The 14,744-nt window shown below is 34.5% G+C and overlaps 1 protein-coding gene across 9 annotated transcripts in view; it reads right to left on the bottom strand.

The window, feature by feature from the left end:
* Positions 1-1,695: 1,695 nt before the first annotated feature.
* The window catches only part of LOC136043927 (uncharacterized), a 141,005-nt gene continuing 127,956 nt past the window's right edge, over positions 1,696-14,744 (bottom strand). For all 9 annotated transcript variants that reach the window (XM_065728996.1, XM_065728988.1, XM_065729005.1 and 6 more), the window contains one exon: positions 1,696-1,825. In XM_065728996.1, coding sequence (XP_065585068.1) covers positions 1,716-1,825 — 110 coding nt within the window. In that variant the 3' untranslated portion in view covers positions 1,696-1,715. The remainder of the gene's footprint in view (positions 1,826-14,744) is intronic.

Raw genomic sequence — 14,744 nt, 5'->3', positions numbered from 1 at the left:
ATTTTGATTTCCCTAATCTTATTCTTTTATAATTATTAATGGTTAACTCAACAGTTATCGCTATAAGATATGTTGGAGCGTAAAAGAAATTGTGAAATGAAAAATTTTAACAAAATAAACAACCTAAAAATAAAGTAAATTAAACTAATATAGACAAAACCAAAAAAGAATAACATAAATACATAAAATGATGTAGGACAATACCTCTCTGATCAAAATGACCTCTAGGGCTCTAATAATTATAACTATCTCTGGGACTTCTTTCATAATACCTCCCAGAACCTTGTAAATGCGATCCCTGTAGCCCTTGATAATCTCTAGATTGAAAAAAGTATTCCCCGTATTTGGGTGCGGGGTCATCTGGCGTGGACCCTGCTGGTAAGAATTGTATTGATTTGAAAAGTTATTACCACAGGCAGCCCTTCCTCTTTGCCCATGGGGAGTTCTGGTTCTACTAATATTTATTTCTGCGACCCCTGCCGTAAGATATTCAAACTGGTCCATTGGCTGTTAGATCTGAGGCTAGATTTTACTGACTCGATAGTTTGGGCGATTTCGAGTGCTTCGTCTATATTATCATAATCATCTTGTCTTAACCTAACCGCTTCTTGGAGCTCACTCCGCAGCCCCGTCTCAAACGCTTGCAGAACAATTGAATCGACTAAGGCAAATTCATCTATACTTTTTGAGTTGTCTAACCCTTCTGCTTTACAATAATCTATCTTTCCCGTTTTTAATCTCATAAAAAATTAAAAGACAATTTCCTCTGTTTTTTTTTCATTCCTACTATTGCCTGCAGACATTGCCGAGGGGTATTTCTAGCACCTACATTTCTTAACAATTTTTCACATAGGTCGTCGAGCGTAAAAGTATTTCCTGACTCGATTATTTCGTCCACATACCGCTGGAAAATTCCTCTACAGGTGTTTGACGCCATAACTAAGTATAATCATCGTCCCATTTTAGAGTTGTCTTTTAAGTTGCTTTTAAGTTGTCTTATCCAAGTCTTTACTTCCGATGGTTTTGTTAAGGTTTGAATGTGTGAAAAAGGGTCAACTACCATCTGATGGGTTATTTGAGAAGGGACCTGTTGATAGGCTAATTGAGAATTATCTGGGATATTTGTCGGGTTACTTGAATTTCCAGTGGACATCGTAAATCTTTACAAGAAGCAATAAAATTTATTAGGAGACAGATATGCTGTGTTAATTTTATGAGTCAATAAAAATCTTTTGATGTTACAGACAGTAAAGATAATGTAAAAAAATATATGAGCTATGGATAATTTAAAGAGACTAAATAAATGAATTACTGAGAAAAAAAAACTTATCGTACTTGGTGAAACTAGTACGTTAGTCTATAGATAAGAAAATTCTAGCTTATAGATAGGAATATGGGAGGAATATGGGAATCTCCTTTGCTAAAAACGAGCCGACTCGGGCGAAGAAAAAATTGTAAGGGGAAAAATCAAATGAAAAAATGGATAGAAAACAGTAAGAATGCCACCATAGAGCAGAAAAGTACACCGCTGCCACCACTTTGTAAGGTCCCACACTATGGGGTGAGTAAGCGAATACTAGTGCTTTGAATTATGGTAGCGTGTCACTAGTATTCAACGTGCGAATAGATTCACTTTTCTATCTACTATGGTAACATTCTATCTGTTTCCTAAGGCCTATTAAAAGTCACAATCTCTCCAGACAAGGAATTTTATTTTAGAATGAGTATGTAAAAACAGGTAAAGAAATATAAAGTGGAAAGGAGATGAGCTGGAGAGTTCTTTCTGGTTGATGAAAAGTCCTTGCTTGGGCGAAGAAGCATAAATCTGGAAATACAAAAAATTTACGTTAAATCTTGTAAATACACACGACAGGCTGTCCCTCGTATTTATTGAAAAGCTAGTATCCAAGAAAAGAATGGTGATCCAAGAGGAAAGTAGATAAGCCAAATAAAAGTAGCAGGGTTGTTATATCTATCTATTGTCCAGACATATTGAATCAGAACTCCCCGAATATTGTTCTAACATTCGCTTTTAAGGGGCGCCCTCTCCGGTCCGGTTTTGTAATAAATTAAAGCTTTGAGTTTGACTATAGGTTGAAGGATATAGAACGCTCAAGGTAAATACGGGCAGACAAATAAAAATGGGTAAACAATGGTTTGAAGGTGTCAGCCTGTTGAACTTGATCGTAGGTGAAGGTTACCCGTCTAAAAATAAACTGGTAAATAATGAGTAAACAAGAATTTGAGGATGTCAGCCTGTCGTATAATTATATGTCGTATAGCTATGGCGTATAGTGTATGTTATATTATAGAATATAATATAAGGCAATAAATAAATAATAGAAATGGATTTCTCACACTACGATGCCCTACAATATCCTATCATTTTTTGGGATGGAGCCGACGGCTATCACTTTAATATTAAATTGATGAATCCAGCCACTAACAAAGAAACGAATAAGAAATGCAGTGCAAATCATTATTATTCCTATAGACTAATGATTCGGCAGGATGAAGACAATTATATTTTAAAATGCCGTCAATTGTTTCACCAATACGTCGTTGATATGTATGCAAAAATTGAATCAGAACGTTTACTATATATCCGTCTGAATCAGACCAAGCTCCGCTCTAAACAATACATTCATTTGCGAGATGCAGTTGTAAATGATGGTAATACCACAAACGTTAGAATATTAACTATTTTACCTTCGTAATATGCTGGCAGTCCCCGTCATATGCTTGAATATGCTCAAGATGCTATTGCGTATGTTCGTCTCTATGGTCGTCCAGATTTATTTATTACATTTACATGTAATCAAACTTGGGACGAGATACAGCAGCTTTTACTTCAAGGACAATCGGCGGTTCACAGACATGACATTACGGCCCGTGTCTTCCGGCAGAAGTTGAAATCACTGATAAACTACATAGTAAAACTTGAAGTGTTTGGGTCAGTGCGATGCTGTATGTACTCAGTGGAATGGCAAAAACGAGGAATGCCACACGCACATATATTAATCTGGCTACATAATAAAATTACTTCTAACGAAATTGATGATGTGATTTCCGCTTAAATACCTGATGAAAATGTCGATAAGGGGTTATATGATATTGTTGTAAAAAATATGATACATGGACCTTGCGGTGCACAGAACGAAAATTCACCATGCATGGTCAAAGGAAGGTGCACGAAGCAATATCCTCGACTTTTAGTATCCAACACAATTACTGGCAATGATGGTAACCCACAATATAGAAGTAGATCTACTGAAGATGCCGGTAAAAGAGCAATAATAAAGAAGCGTAACGGTACCACCATCGAAGTAGATAGCCAGTGGGTTGTTCCATATTCCCCATTATTATCAAAACATTTAATGCACACATAAACGTTGAATACTGTAACTCGGTAAAGGCAATCAAATACATATGTAAATACGTTAACAAAGGCAGTGACATGGCAGTTTTTGGCTAGCATTCCGAATTCAAAGATATCGACAAAATCGCACAATATCAGGCTGGGAGATACATAAGCAGTAATGAAGCTGTTTGGCGAATTCTTTCATTTCCGATACATGAACGTAGTCCAACTGTTGTTCACTTAGTGGTACATTTACAGAATGGTCAACGTGTTTATTTTTCGGAATCCAATGTGCAACAAAGAGCCCTGAATCCACCGATACAGAGTAAGTCAGTCGACGGCGAACCTACCATCTTAAAAGGTACCACGATAGGCAGACTCTACACCGTTCACCCCAATCAACATGAATGCTTCTTTCTACGCCTGCTTTTGGTGAATGTACCCGGTCCGACGTCCTTTGAGTATTTGAGAACTGTAAACGGTACTATACATGACACTTACCGTAGTGCATGCCAAGCTCTGAATTTATTAGAGAATGACCAACACTGGGATAACTGCATCAATGACGCGTGCGAAACGTCAACTCCAAGTCAACTTCGTGCATTGTTTGGCATCATACTAACAACTTGCTCTCCATCAGCTCCTACAGAGTTATGAGGAAAATATAAATAAAAATGTCCGAAGATACACTCCATCGAAAACGGTTAGAGACGTCAGATATGACTTTTGATTTTACATCAGAAATTTATAACTACTCTTTAGTTATTATATAAGATTTGTGCGTATGTATGGCAAACAAACCTCTTCAGGATTTGGGAATACCTTCACCTAATCGTACTGCTGCTGTTTCGACATGTGTAGAATTGGATCGTGAACAAAGTTACAGTACGACTGATCTATTGTCGTATGTACAAAATAACATTTCCAAGTTAACGTCGGAACCAAAAGACATTTATGATACATTAATGCATTGTGTCGATAACAACGTTGGAGAAATTTTCTGTTTTGGAGGTACTGGTAAAATGTTTGTGATAAAACTGATTCGTGCATCAATTCGATCAAAAATGATATAGCGTTGGCAATTGCGTCGTCCGGAATAGCCGCAACGTTGCTGCCTGATGGAAGAACTGCTCATTCCGCTTTGAAATTGTCTCTGAATTTGTATTCTACAGAAACTCCCACGTGCAATATTTCCAAATCATCTGGGATGAGTAAAGTATTGCAGCAATGCAAACTTATTACACATTTTTCTAATGATTGACCTTGAGCTTTGTTAATGGTGATTGCAAATGCTAATCGAATTGGGAATTGCAATCTTTTAAATTGAAAAGGCAGATCCGTTGGAATCATGGGAATGCGAGGAATAAGAATAGCCTCACCCTCAAAAGGCCCTGTCAAGATTGTGGCCTCTATTGGGTTTTCCATTGTTTTTTTTACGGCAGGTCGCGTGCCATTGCAAAGCTTTGGTGGGTTGATATTTCTTAAAAGTATTATTGGTACGCCTATATTTAGTTGTAGCACGTGTGGTGGAAACCCTGAAAGATCTATGGAATTTAAAAATTCAGATGGATAATTAACCGCTTCATTTGGTTCCAAAACTGTGTCGACTGACTTGTAAAGGACTGCCTGGTCTCGAATCTTGGTCAAAACAATATTGTTGATTTCGTGGACGTCTATATTTTGGGTGCGAGAATCGCTTTTTCACTTAGCCATTTATTATTTTTATAATTTTTTAGAATATTTGGAAATACTTTTTCAATCAATTCATTTTTGGACTTCACTAAATTACAGAAATCAGCAGGTAGTTGTTTACGTCCTGAAATTGAGTCTACTGGGTGCTTTCCGTTTCCAATTACCAGCAATTGATCTGAAACTGTTTGACCAGAGTCATCGTTTTGCAATCGGACACGCATATTCGTATTTAATTTTAATATTTTTACGTGTGCCCATAAATTAGAATTTTTCAGGCAAGCATTCATTTCGTCTGCAGGAGTTGACCTAGGTATTATAGGTAATGTTTGCCTGAAATCTCCTGCAAGTAATATTAATGTGCTGCCAAAGGGTTTCGACTTCCCTCGCAAATCTTTCAAGCATTGATCCAGAGCCTCGAGCGATTTTTTGTGTGCCATTGTGCACTCATCCCAAATAATAAGTTTGCATTGCTGCAATACTTTACCCATCCCAGATGATTTGGATATATTGCACGTGGGAGTTTCTGTAGAATGCAAATTCAGAGGCAATTTCAAAGCGGAATGAGCAGTTCTTCCACCAGGCAGCAATGTTGCGGCTATTCCGGACGACGCAATTGCCAACGCTATATCATTTTTTGATCGAATTGATGCCAGAATCAGTTTTATCACAAACGTTTTACCAGTACCTCCTGGCGCATCCAAAAAGAAAATTTCTCCAACGTTGTTATCGACACAATGCATTATCGTATCATAAATGTCTTTTTGTTCCGACGTTAACTTGGAAATGTTATTTTGTACATACGACAATAGATCACTCGTCCTGTAACTTTGTTCACGATCCAATTCTACACATGTCGAAACAGCAGCGATACGGTTAGGTGAAGGCATTCCCAAATCCTGAAGAGGTTTGTTTGCCATACGTACGCACAAATCTTCTACAATAACTAAAGTGTAGTTATAAATTTCTGATGTAAAATCAAAAGTCATATCTGACATCTCTAGCTGTTTTCGATGGAGTATGTCTTCGGACATTTTTTACTTATATTTTTCCCATAACTCTGTAGGAGCTGATGGAGAGAAAGTTGTTAAAATGATGCCAAACAATGTACGAATTTGACTTGGGGTTGACGTTTCGCACGCGTCATTGATGCAGTTATCCCAGTGTTGGTCATTCTCCAATAAATTCAGAGCTTGGCATGCACTACGGTAAGTGTCATGTATAGTACCGTTTACAGTTCTCAAATACTCAAAGGATGTCGGACCGGGTATATTCACCAAAAGCAGGCGTAGAAAGAAGCATTCATGTTGATTGGGGTGAACGGTGTAGAGTCTTCCTATCATGGTATCTTTGAAGATGGTAGGTTGGCCGTCGACTGACTTACCCTGTTTTCGACGTTCAAATACTTTATTTTTAGTATTCCACGCGTAATACGAAGGCACTTCAGTATACAGCAGTTTTTTGCAAAAGAATCATTTTTGCAAAGCGAAAAAAAGCTGTTAATTTTGTATTCGGTGGATTCAGGGCTCTTTGTTGCACGTTGGTTTCCGAGAAATAAACACGTTGACCATTCTGTAAATGTACCGCTAAGTGAACAACAGCTGGACTACGTTCATGTATCGTAAATGAAAGAATTCGCCAAACAGCTTCATTACTGCTTATGTATCTTCCAGCCTGATATTGTACGATTTCGTCGAAATCTTTGATTTCGGGCTGCAAGCCAAAAACTGCCATGTCACTGCCTTTGTTGACGTATTTACATATGTATTTGATTGCCTTTACGGAGTTACAGTATTCAACGTTTATGTGTGCATTAAATGTTTTTGATAATAATGGGGAATATGGAACATTCCACTGGTTATCTACTTCGATGGTGGTACTGTTACGCTTCTTTATTATTGCTGTTTTACTGCCATCTTCAGTAGATCTTCTTCTATATTGTGGGTAACCATCATTGCCAGTAATTGTGTTTGATACTAAAAGTCGAGGATATTGCTTTGTGCACCTTCCTTTGGCCATGCATGGTGAATTTTCGTTCAGTGCACCGCAAGGTCCATGTATCATATTTTTACAATAATATCATGTAACCCCTTATCGACATTTTTATCAGGTATTTCAGCGGAAATCACATCATCAATTTCGTTCGAAGTAATTTTTTTATGTAGTCAGATTAGTATATGTGCGTGTGACAAACCTCGTTTTTGCCATTCCACTGAGTACATCCAGCATCACACTGACCCAAACACTTCAAGTTTTACTATGTAGTTTATCAGTGACTTCAACTTTTGCCGGAAGACACGGGCCGTAATGTCATGCCTATGAACCACCAATTGTCCTTGAAGTAAAAGCTGCAGTATCTCGTCCCAAGATTGATTACATATAAATGTAATAAATAAATCTGGACGACCATAGAGACGAACATACGCAATAGCATCTTGAGCATATTCATGCATATGACGGGGACTGCCAGCATATGACGAAGGTAAAATTGTTAATCTTCCAACGTTTTTGGTATTACCGTCATTTATAACTACATCTCGCAAATGAATGTATTGTTCAGAGCGGAGCTTGGTCTGATTCAGGCGGATATATAGCAAACGTTCTGATACAATTTTAGCATACATATCAACGACAAATTGGTGAAACAATTTACGGCATTTTAAAATATAATTTTCTTCATCCTGCCGAATCATTAGTCTATAGGAATAATAATGCATTGCACTGCATTTCTTATTCATTTCTTTGTTAGTGGCTGGATTCATCAATTTAATATTAAAGTGATAGCCGTCGGCTCCATCCCAAAAAATGATAGGATATTGTAGGGCATCGTAGCATCGACGAGTTTCAGCAATTCTTAACAACTGAGCGTTTCGCTTATGAAGAATAATATCTCGAGGTAAAAACTGATCACCGACCATAACGATTGCCACTTCGTCGATATTTGAATTGATATTTGAATTGAAATCGTCGATATTTGAATTGAAATTTTATGCGTATCAGTAGGCATCAAATCGATGGCTGTTTTGAACAGACGCACTAAATTATTATTTTCGTGGAAAAGATGTTGCAATTGGGAAACGATTGTCCTTTAAACGTTGGGAGAAATTTCGCAACGTGCATTCAATTCAGAATTTCTATCACTGATGAAGTACAATTGTAAAAATTTATGATTCTCACCTGAGAATGGTAGAAGGGACCCTACTCTATGATAAATTTGCCCTTTTACTTTGAAAGTAGACATAAATTGATCTGGATTTTCAATTTGGGCTCCAAACGACGTCATTTGGAAACATGAGTTGTATTTTCTTATTTGTGACAAAAAACGCTTAGATTCTGACATAGTTCCAGTAAGGAAAGTCTTCAATGGCTCTGGTGGTGCAGCCAATAGAGGAAGTTTAACTTTTCCTGAGGCGCAACACATTCCCATTGTTTCACCATTGAATTTCAAGGCCTTGCAATAGGGACAAATTTTAGACATTGTCCAGATTTGAACACATCTACTCAAGCTATAATCATCGAATGGGCTGTACCTGAATGCCAGGCGATAACTTTTAGGTTGCTCTGATTCCTCGGCACGCTTTCTTTTCTTACTTTCTCTATCAGCAGCAAGCCTAATTTCTTGCTGTTCTTGTGATTCCTCGGCACGCTTTCTTTTCTTACTTTCTCTATCAACAGCAAGCCTAATTTCTTGCTGTTTTTGTGATTCCTCGGCACGCCTTCTTTTTTCACTTTCTCTTTTAGCAGCAAGTCTGCTTTCGCGTTGCTCAGGAAGTTCCTCGGCACGCTTTCTGTTCTTTCTTTCTCTATCAGCCTCAAGCCTGTTTCCTTGCTGTTCTTTTGATTCCTCGGCACGCCTTCTTTTTTCACTTTCTCTTTTAGCAGCAAATCAGCCTCAAGCCTGTTTCCTTGCTGTTCTTTCGATTCCTCGGCACGCTTTCTTTTCTGACTTTCCCTATCAGCAGCAAGTTTTTTGGCATAGACTCTTTGAGCATCTTCATCGGCTTTTGCCATTGTAAGTTCATCAGTAATTTTAAACTTAAACATTAATAGATTTCTACGTGAACATATATGTCTTAAATATCTTTAATGACGTCACCGTCATAGCAAAAATGACGACAACTAACTTCATGACGTCAGTCGACACAGAAACATGATCCAGAGACAGATAACTTATTTTTATATATATAGATAGATAGATATATAAATATATATATATATATATATATATATATATATATATATATATATATATATATATATATATATATATATATATATATATATATATATATATATATATATATATATATATATATATATATATATATATGTTTTTAACTAAGTAAAACTTGCAAATATACAACATTCTTCGCTGTCCCATTGTCTGTGCATATAAATAGATTGTCAGGTTCACCGACTCTTGAACATGCAACATATAACTGTCCATGGGAAAAACAATCCCAGTCGTCATTTGTTTCCCGGTGTCCCAATCTGTAATTTTTCTTTGAGTTTCCCGGTCTTCATTTATAGTTTCTGTGTTCCGGTGTTCCGTCGTCATTTGTGTCCCGGTGTCCCGGTCTGTAATTTCTCTTTGAGTGTCACGGTCGTCATTTATATTCCCTGTGTCCCGGTCTCTAGTGTCATCTTAGAATAACTTCGTATACAAAGCCTTATATACTAATGGCGTCATATACAAACTCAAAAACAAATAAACATGCACACAAACAACTTATTTTTATATATATAGATATAGTTTCTTTTTTAGTTTTTCTTTTTTTAGTTTTGCAGCTTTTTTAGTTTTTTTTAGCTTTTTGTCTTTCTAGTTTTTTACCTTTTTTCAATTTTTTTACATTTTTCTTTTTAGATTTTTCTTTTTTTAGTTTTTTTCCATGGGAATTGTTCATGGGAAAAACAATCCGTATTCAGATCTATACCTTATAATTCTAATGCATGGTGGGTGGGCCATTCCCTGCCTCTCTGTTGTCATTTATATATCCCCCCGTGCCCCCCCTGTGTCCCCGTTGTAGTTCTTCTATTTTTTAGTTTTGTAGCTTTTTTAGCTTTTTTCTTTTTAGTTTTTTCTTTTTTTAGTTTTTCATTTTTTTAGCTTTTTTCTTTTTAGTTTTTTCTTTTTTTTAGAAAAACTAAAATACCAGACTTGCAGGTTTAAAAAAACCAGACTTGCAGTTGACAGAGAAAGTAAAAAAAGAAGGCGTGTCGAGGAATCGCAAGAGTAACGTGAAAACAGGTTTGAGGCCTTAAGAGATAATGTCAAAAGAAAGCTTGCCGCGGAATCACAGATTAAATTTTACAAAAAATTTAAAAAAAGGTAAAAAACTAAAATGAAAAATAAGCTAAAAAACTAAAAAAAGCTACAAAACTAAAAAAAAACTTAAAAAGAAAAAAACTAAAAAGTAGAAAATAAGAAAAAACTAAAAAAAACAAAATTAATTAGAAGAAACTAAAAAAAAGAAAAACTAAAAAAGGAGAAAATGAGAAAATAAAAAAGAAAAACTAAAAAAGAAACTTTATATATACAAAAATAAGTTTTTGTCGACTGACGTTATGTTTGTCGACTGACATCATTATAAGGATTGAGCATTATTACGTCATTTTATATGTTTGCATATGACGTCCTTATAAGTTGACGTCATTATAAGTATATAAGGCTTTATATATGACGTCATTATACGTATCTAAGGCTTGCGATTCAAAGAGAATATTTAGTACAAATCCTACAATGGCAGAAGAAACAGCCGAGGAATCAAATCGTGCAAAAAATTAAAGCATGTTTGTTTTTTTGTATGTTTGAGGGATTGAATATGACGTCTAAAAAATAAAGAAAATTAAAACTAAAGAAAAAAGGTAAAAACTAAAAAAAACTGAAAAGAAAAAAACTGAAACTAAAAACACTAAAAAAAGAAAAAACTAAAAAAGAAAAAAAAGAAGAAAATACTAAAAAAGAAAAACTAAAAAAGAGAAAAAAATTAAAAATAGAAAAACAAAAGAAAAGAAAAAACTAAAATAGAAAATAAACTAAGAAGGAAAAAAACTAAAAAAGAAAAACTAAAAAACAGGAAAAACCTTAAACACCTACACCTAGTTGGTGTTGCCCCAACCCCCCCCCCCCGCACGCGTAAGTCGTTACGCGCCATTTTAGTTGTGTCCCTGTCTCCCACCTGTGAATATAGATATATATCTATATACTAGCAGTTGGGGTGGCGCTTCGCGCCACCCCAACACTTAGTTGGTGGGGGTGCTTCACGCCCCCCAAAGCCCCCCGCGCGCGTAAGTCGATACGCGCCATATTAGTTACGCGCCATTGTAGTTGTGTCCCTGTGTCCCACCTGTGAATATATATATATATATATATATATATATATATATATATATATATATATATATATATATATATATAAAAATAAGTTGTCTGTGTGTGGATCTGTGTGTGGATCAGGTGACGTCATGTTTGTCCGCATATGACGTCTGAATTATTTCACACTAATACAAAAGAAGAAAAAAACTAAAAAAGGTAAAAACTACAAAAAAAACTAAAAAGAAAAAAAAACTAAAAAAGCTAAAAAACTAAAAAAAACTAAAAAAAGGTAAAAATCTAATAACTAAAAAAAAACTGAAAAAAATAAAAAAAGGCAAAAACTACAAAAAAAATAAAAACTAATAAAAAAACTAAAAAAGCTAAAAAACTAAAAAAACTAAAAAAAACTAAAAAAAAGGTAAAAAACTAAAAAAAAACTGAAAACTAAAAAAGAAAAAAACTAAAAAAAAGGAAAAAACTGAAAAATAAAAGAGAAAAAGAAAACTAAAAAAATATGAATAAATATATATAAAAATAAGTTGTTTGTGGGTTATGTCTGTCTGTCTGTCTGTCAAGTGACGTCGTGTTTGTCCGCATATGACGTCTGAATTATTTCACACTAATACAAAAGAAGAAAAAAAACTAAAAAAGGTAAAAACTACAAAAAAAACTAAAAAGAAAAAAACTAAAAAAGCTAAAAAACTAAAAAAAACTAAAAAAAGGTAAAAAACTAAAAACTAAAAAAAACTGAATAAACTAAAAAAAGGCAAAAACTAAAAAAAAACTAAAAACTAATAAAAAAACTAAAAAAGCTAAAAAACTAAAAAAACTAAAAAAACTAAAAAAGGTAAAAAACAAAAAAAAACTAAAAACTAAAAAAGAAAAAACTAAAAAAAGGAAAAAACTGAAAAATAAGAGAAAAAGAAAACTAAAAAAATATTAATAAATATAAAAAATATAAATATAATATAAATTAGCAATCAACAAAGCACCGAGACACAAATGACGACCGGGACACAGGGAGTATAAATGACGACCAGGACATAAGTAAAAAAAAAATAAATAAAAAAACTAAAAAAATGGTAAAAACTACAAAAAAACTAAAAACTAATAAAAAAACTAAAAAATCTAAAAATCTAAATAAACTAAAAAAGAAAAAAAAGAAAAAAGTAAAAAAATAAAGGAGAAAAACAAAACTAAAAAACGAATGTATATACAGACCGGGACACCGGGATACAAATGACGACCGGGACACAGGGAATATAAATGACGACCGGGACACAGGGACACAACTACAATGGGGACGCCGGGGGGCACAGGGGGATATAAATGACGACCGGGACACAAGGAATATAAATGACGCCCGGGACACTCAAAGAGAAATCACAGACTGGAACACCGGGACACAAATGACGACCGGGACACAGGGAATATAAATGACGACCGGGACACAGGGACATAACTACAAAGGGGACGCCGGGGTGCACAGGGGGATATATAAATGACGATGGCGACTCAGGGAATGGTCGATTAGCAATCACCATCAACAAAGCTCAAGAGCAATCATTAGAATCATGAGGTATAGATCTGAATACGGATTGTTTTCCCATGGACCATTATATGTTGCATGTTCAAGAGTCGGTAAACCTGACAATCTATTTATATGCACAGACAATGGGACAGCAAAGAATGTTGTATATTCGCAAGTTTTACGTAGTTAAAAACATATATATATATATATATATATATATATATATATATATATATATATATATATATATATATATATAATGGCGCGTAACTAATATGGCGCGTAACGACTTACGCGCGCGGGGGGGGGCTTGGGGGGGGCGCGAAGCGCCCCCACCAACTAGGTGTTGGGGTGGCGCGAAGCGCCACCCCAACAGCTAGTATATATATATATATATATATATATATATATATATATATATATATATATATATATATATATATATATATATATATATATATATATATATATATCATAAAAAGAGAAATAAAACATACCAAAAAAAAGAGACAGAAGGAGAAAAGGAAGACTGTTTTCCTAAATTAGTGATTAATATAGACCAGCACTTGCATAAGGCCTTAACCCTACTCATCCATACAATCACATAGGTCAAACAGCATAGCCATACACAATCAACCATAAAAAATAATCCATGGACGGGCAGTCATGTCGTCAATAAGTATAAGTCATCATTTACCAAACAATAGAAAAAATAATATAGACAAATAATTCAGAGGCAATAACCCAAAACAAGGGTTCATCAGGAGAATACACTGGCCTATATAGGGTTTCGCCACTTTAAATTCTCTACCCAGCACAGTGTTGTGGCTACCACAGAATATCCATGGCATCCCATTGTCAGGTATCACCCCCAAAATACATGCCTATGAAAGAAAAAAAAAACAAAAAAAAACAGCAAATGTAAAACAACCAAGTAAAACCAAAACAAGCTTATCCTGTTAAAATATCCCTCTTTTTAGCAACAATAGGTAAACTAAATATTATAAATTTTACCAAACCACAAATATTAACACATTGCAAAAAACCTGAATGAACTAAACAATTATAGAATTCATCTTTACCATGTGGCTAATTTAAAAAAAAAACCGCTCAATTAGAACACAATTCAAAATAAATGGCGCTGCGACAACAATTCTCGAACCTCCGAAATTAGTTGAAATTTTTTTTAAGTATTTCTAGATAATTCTTTTGATATTTATTTAAAAGTTCGTTATAATGAAAACTAAATTTTTTAAATTGCCAAGTTAATTTATTTGCAGAAAAACCTCTTGATATCAATTTTTGGCTTAAGATTTTATATCTATTTTTAAAATCAATATAATTACTACAAATCCTTGCATAACGAAGTAACTGTGAGAAAAACGCTGAATATGTGATATTTGAGTGTATATTACTTTCAGGGAATGGGAAAATAATCACTTCAAAATCAAAATCATCCGTTTTATTATACATTTTAAAACTTAATTTATTATTATCACAAATATTAATATTTAAATCTAAGAAATGATCTTCATGACCAGCGCTATGACTAGGCTCAAGAATAAGCTCTGATGGATATATATTTTTAGAAATATCAATGAAATCCTTACAATTTAAGACCAAAATATCATCTAAATATCTTTTATTATTTGACAAAACATGTTTTAAATTATTTGGATTATTCTTATCCATCATATATTTATATTCTAGTTGACTTAAAAACAAGTCAGCTATAAATGGGCTGGCATTCCCCCCCAATGGGAATTCCCACAATTTTGCTTGTACAAATCACCCCCAAATCTTATATAAGTATTGTATAAAACAAATTCTAATAACTCAAAAATCAT

Source organism: Artemia franciscana, chromosome 1 (assembly GCF_032884065.1).
Source record: "Artemia franciscana chromosome 1, ASM3288406v1, whole genome shotgun sequence".
NCBI classification, from domain to species: domain Eukaryota; kingdom Metazoa; phylum Arthropoda; class Branchiopoda; order Anostraca; family Artemiidae; genus Artemia; species Artemia franciscana.
The sequence above is the reverse complement of the archived record's forward strand: the minus strand, read 5'-3'. Positions and strand labels throughout refer to the sequence as shown.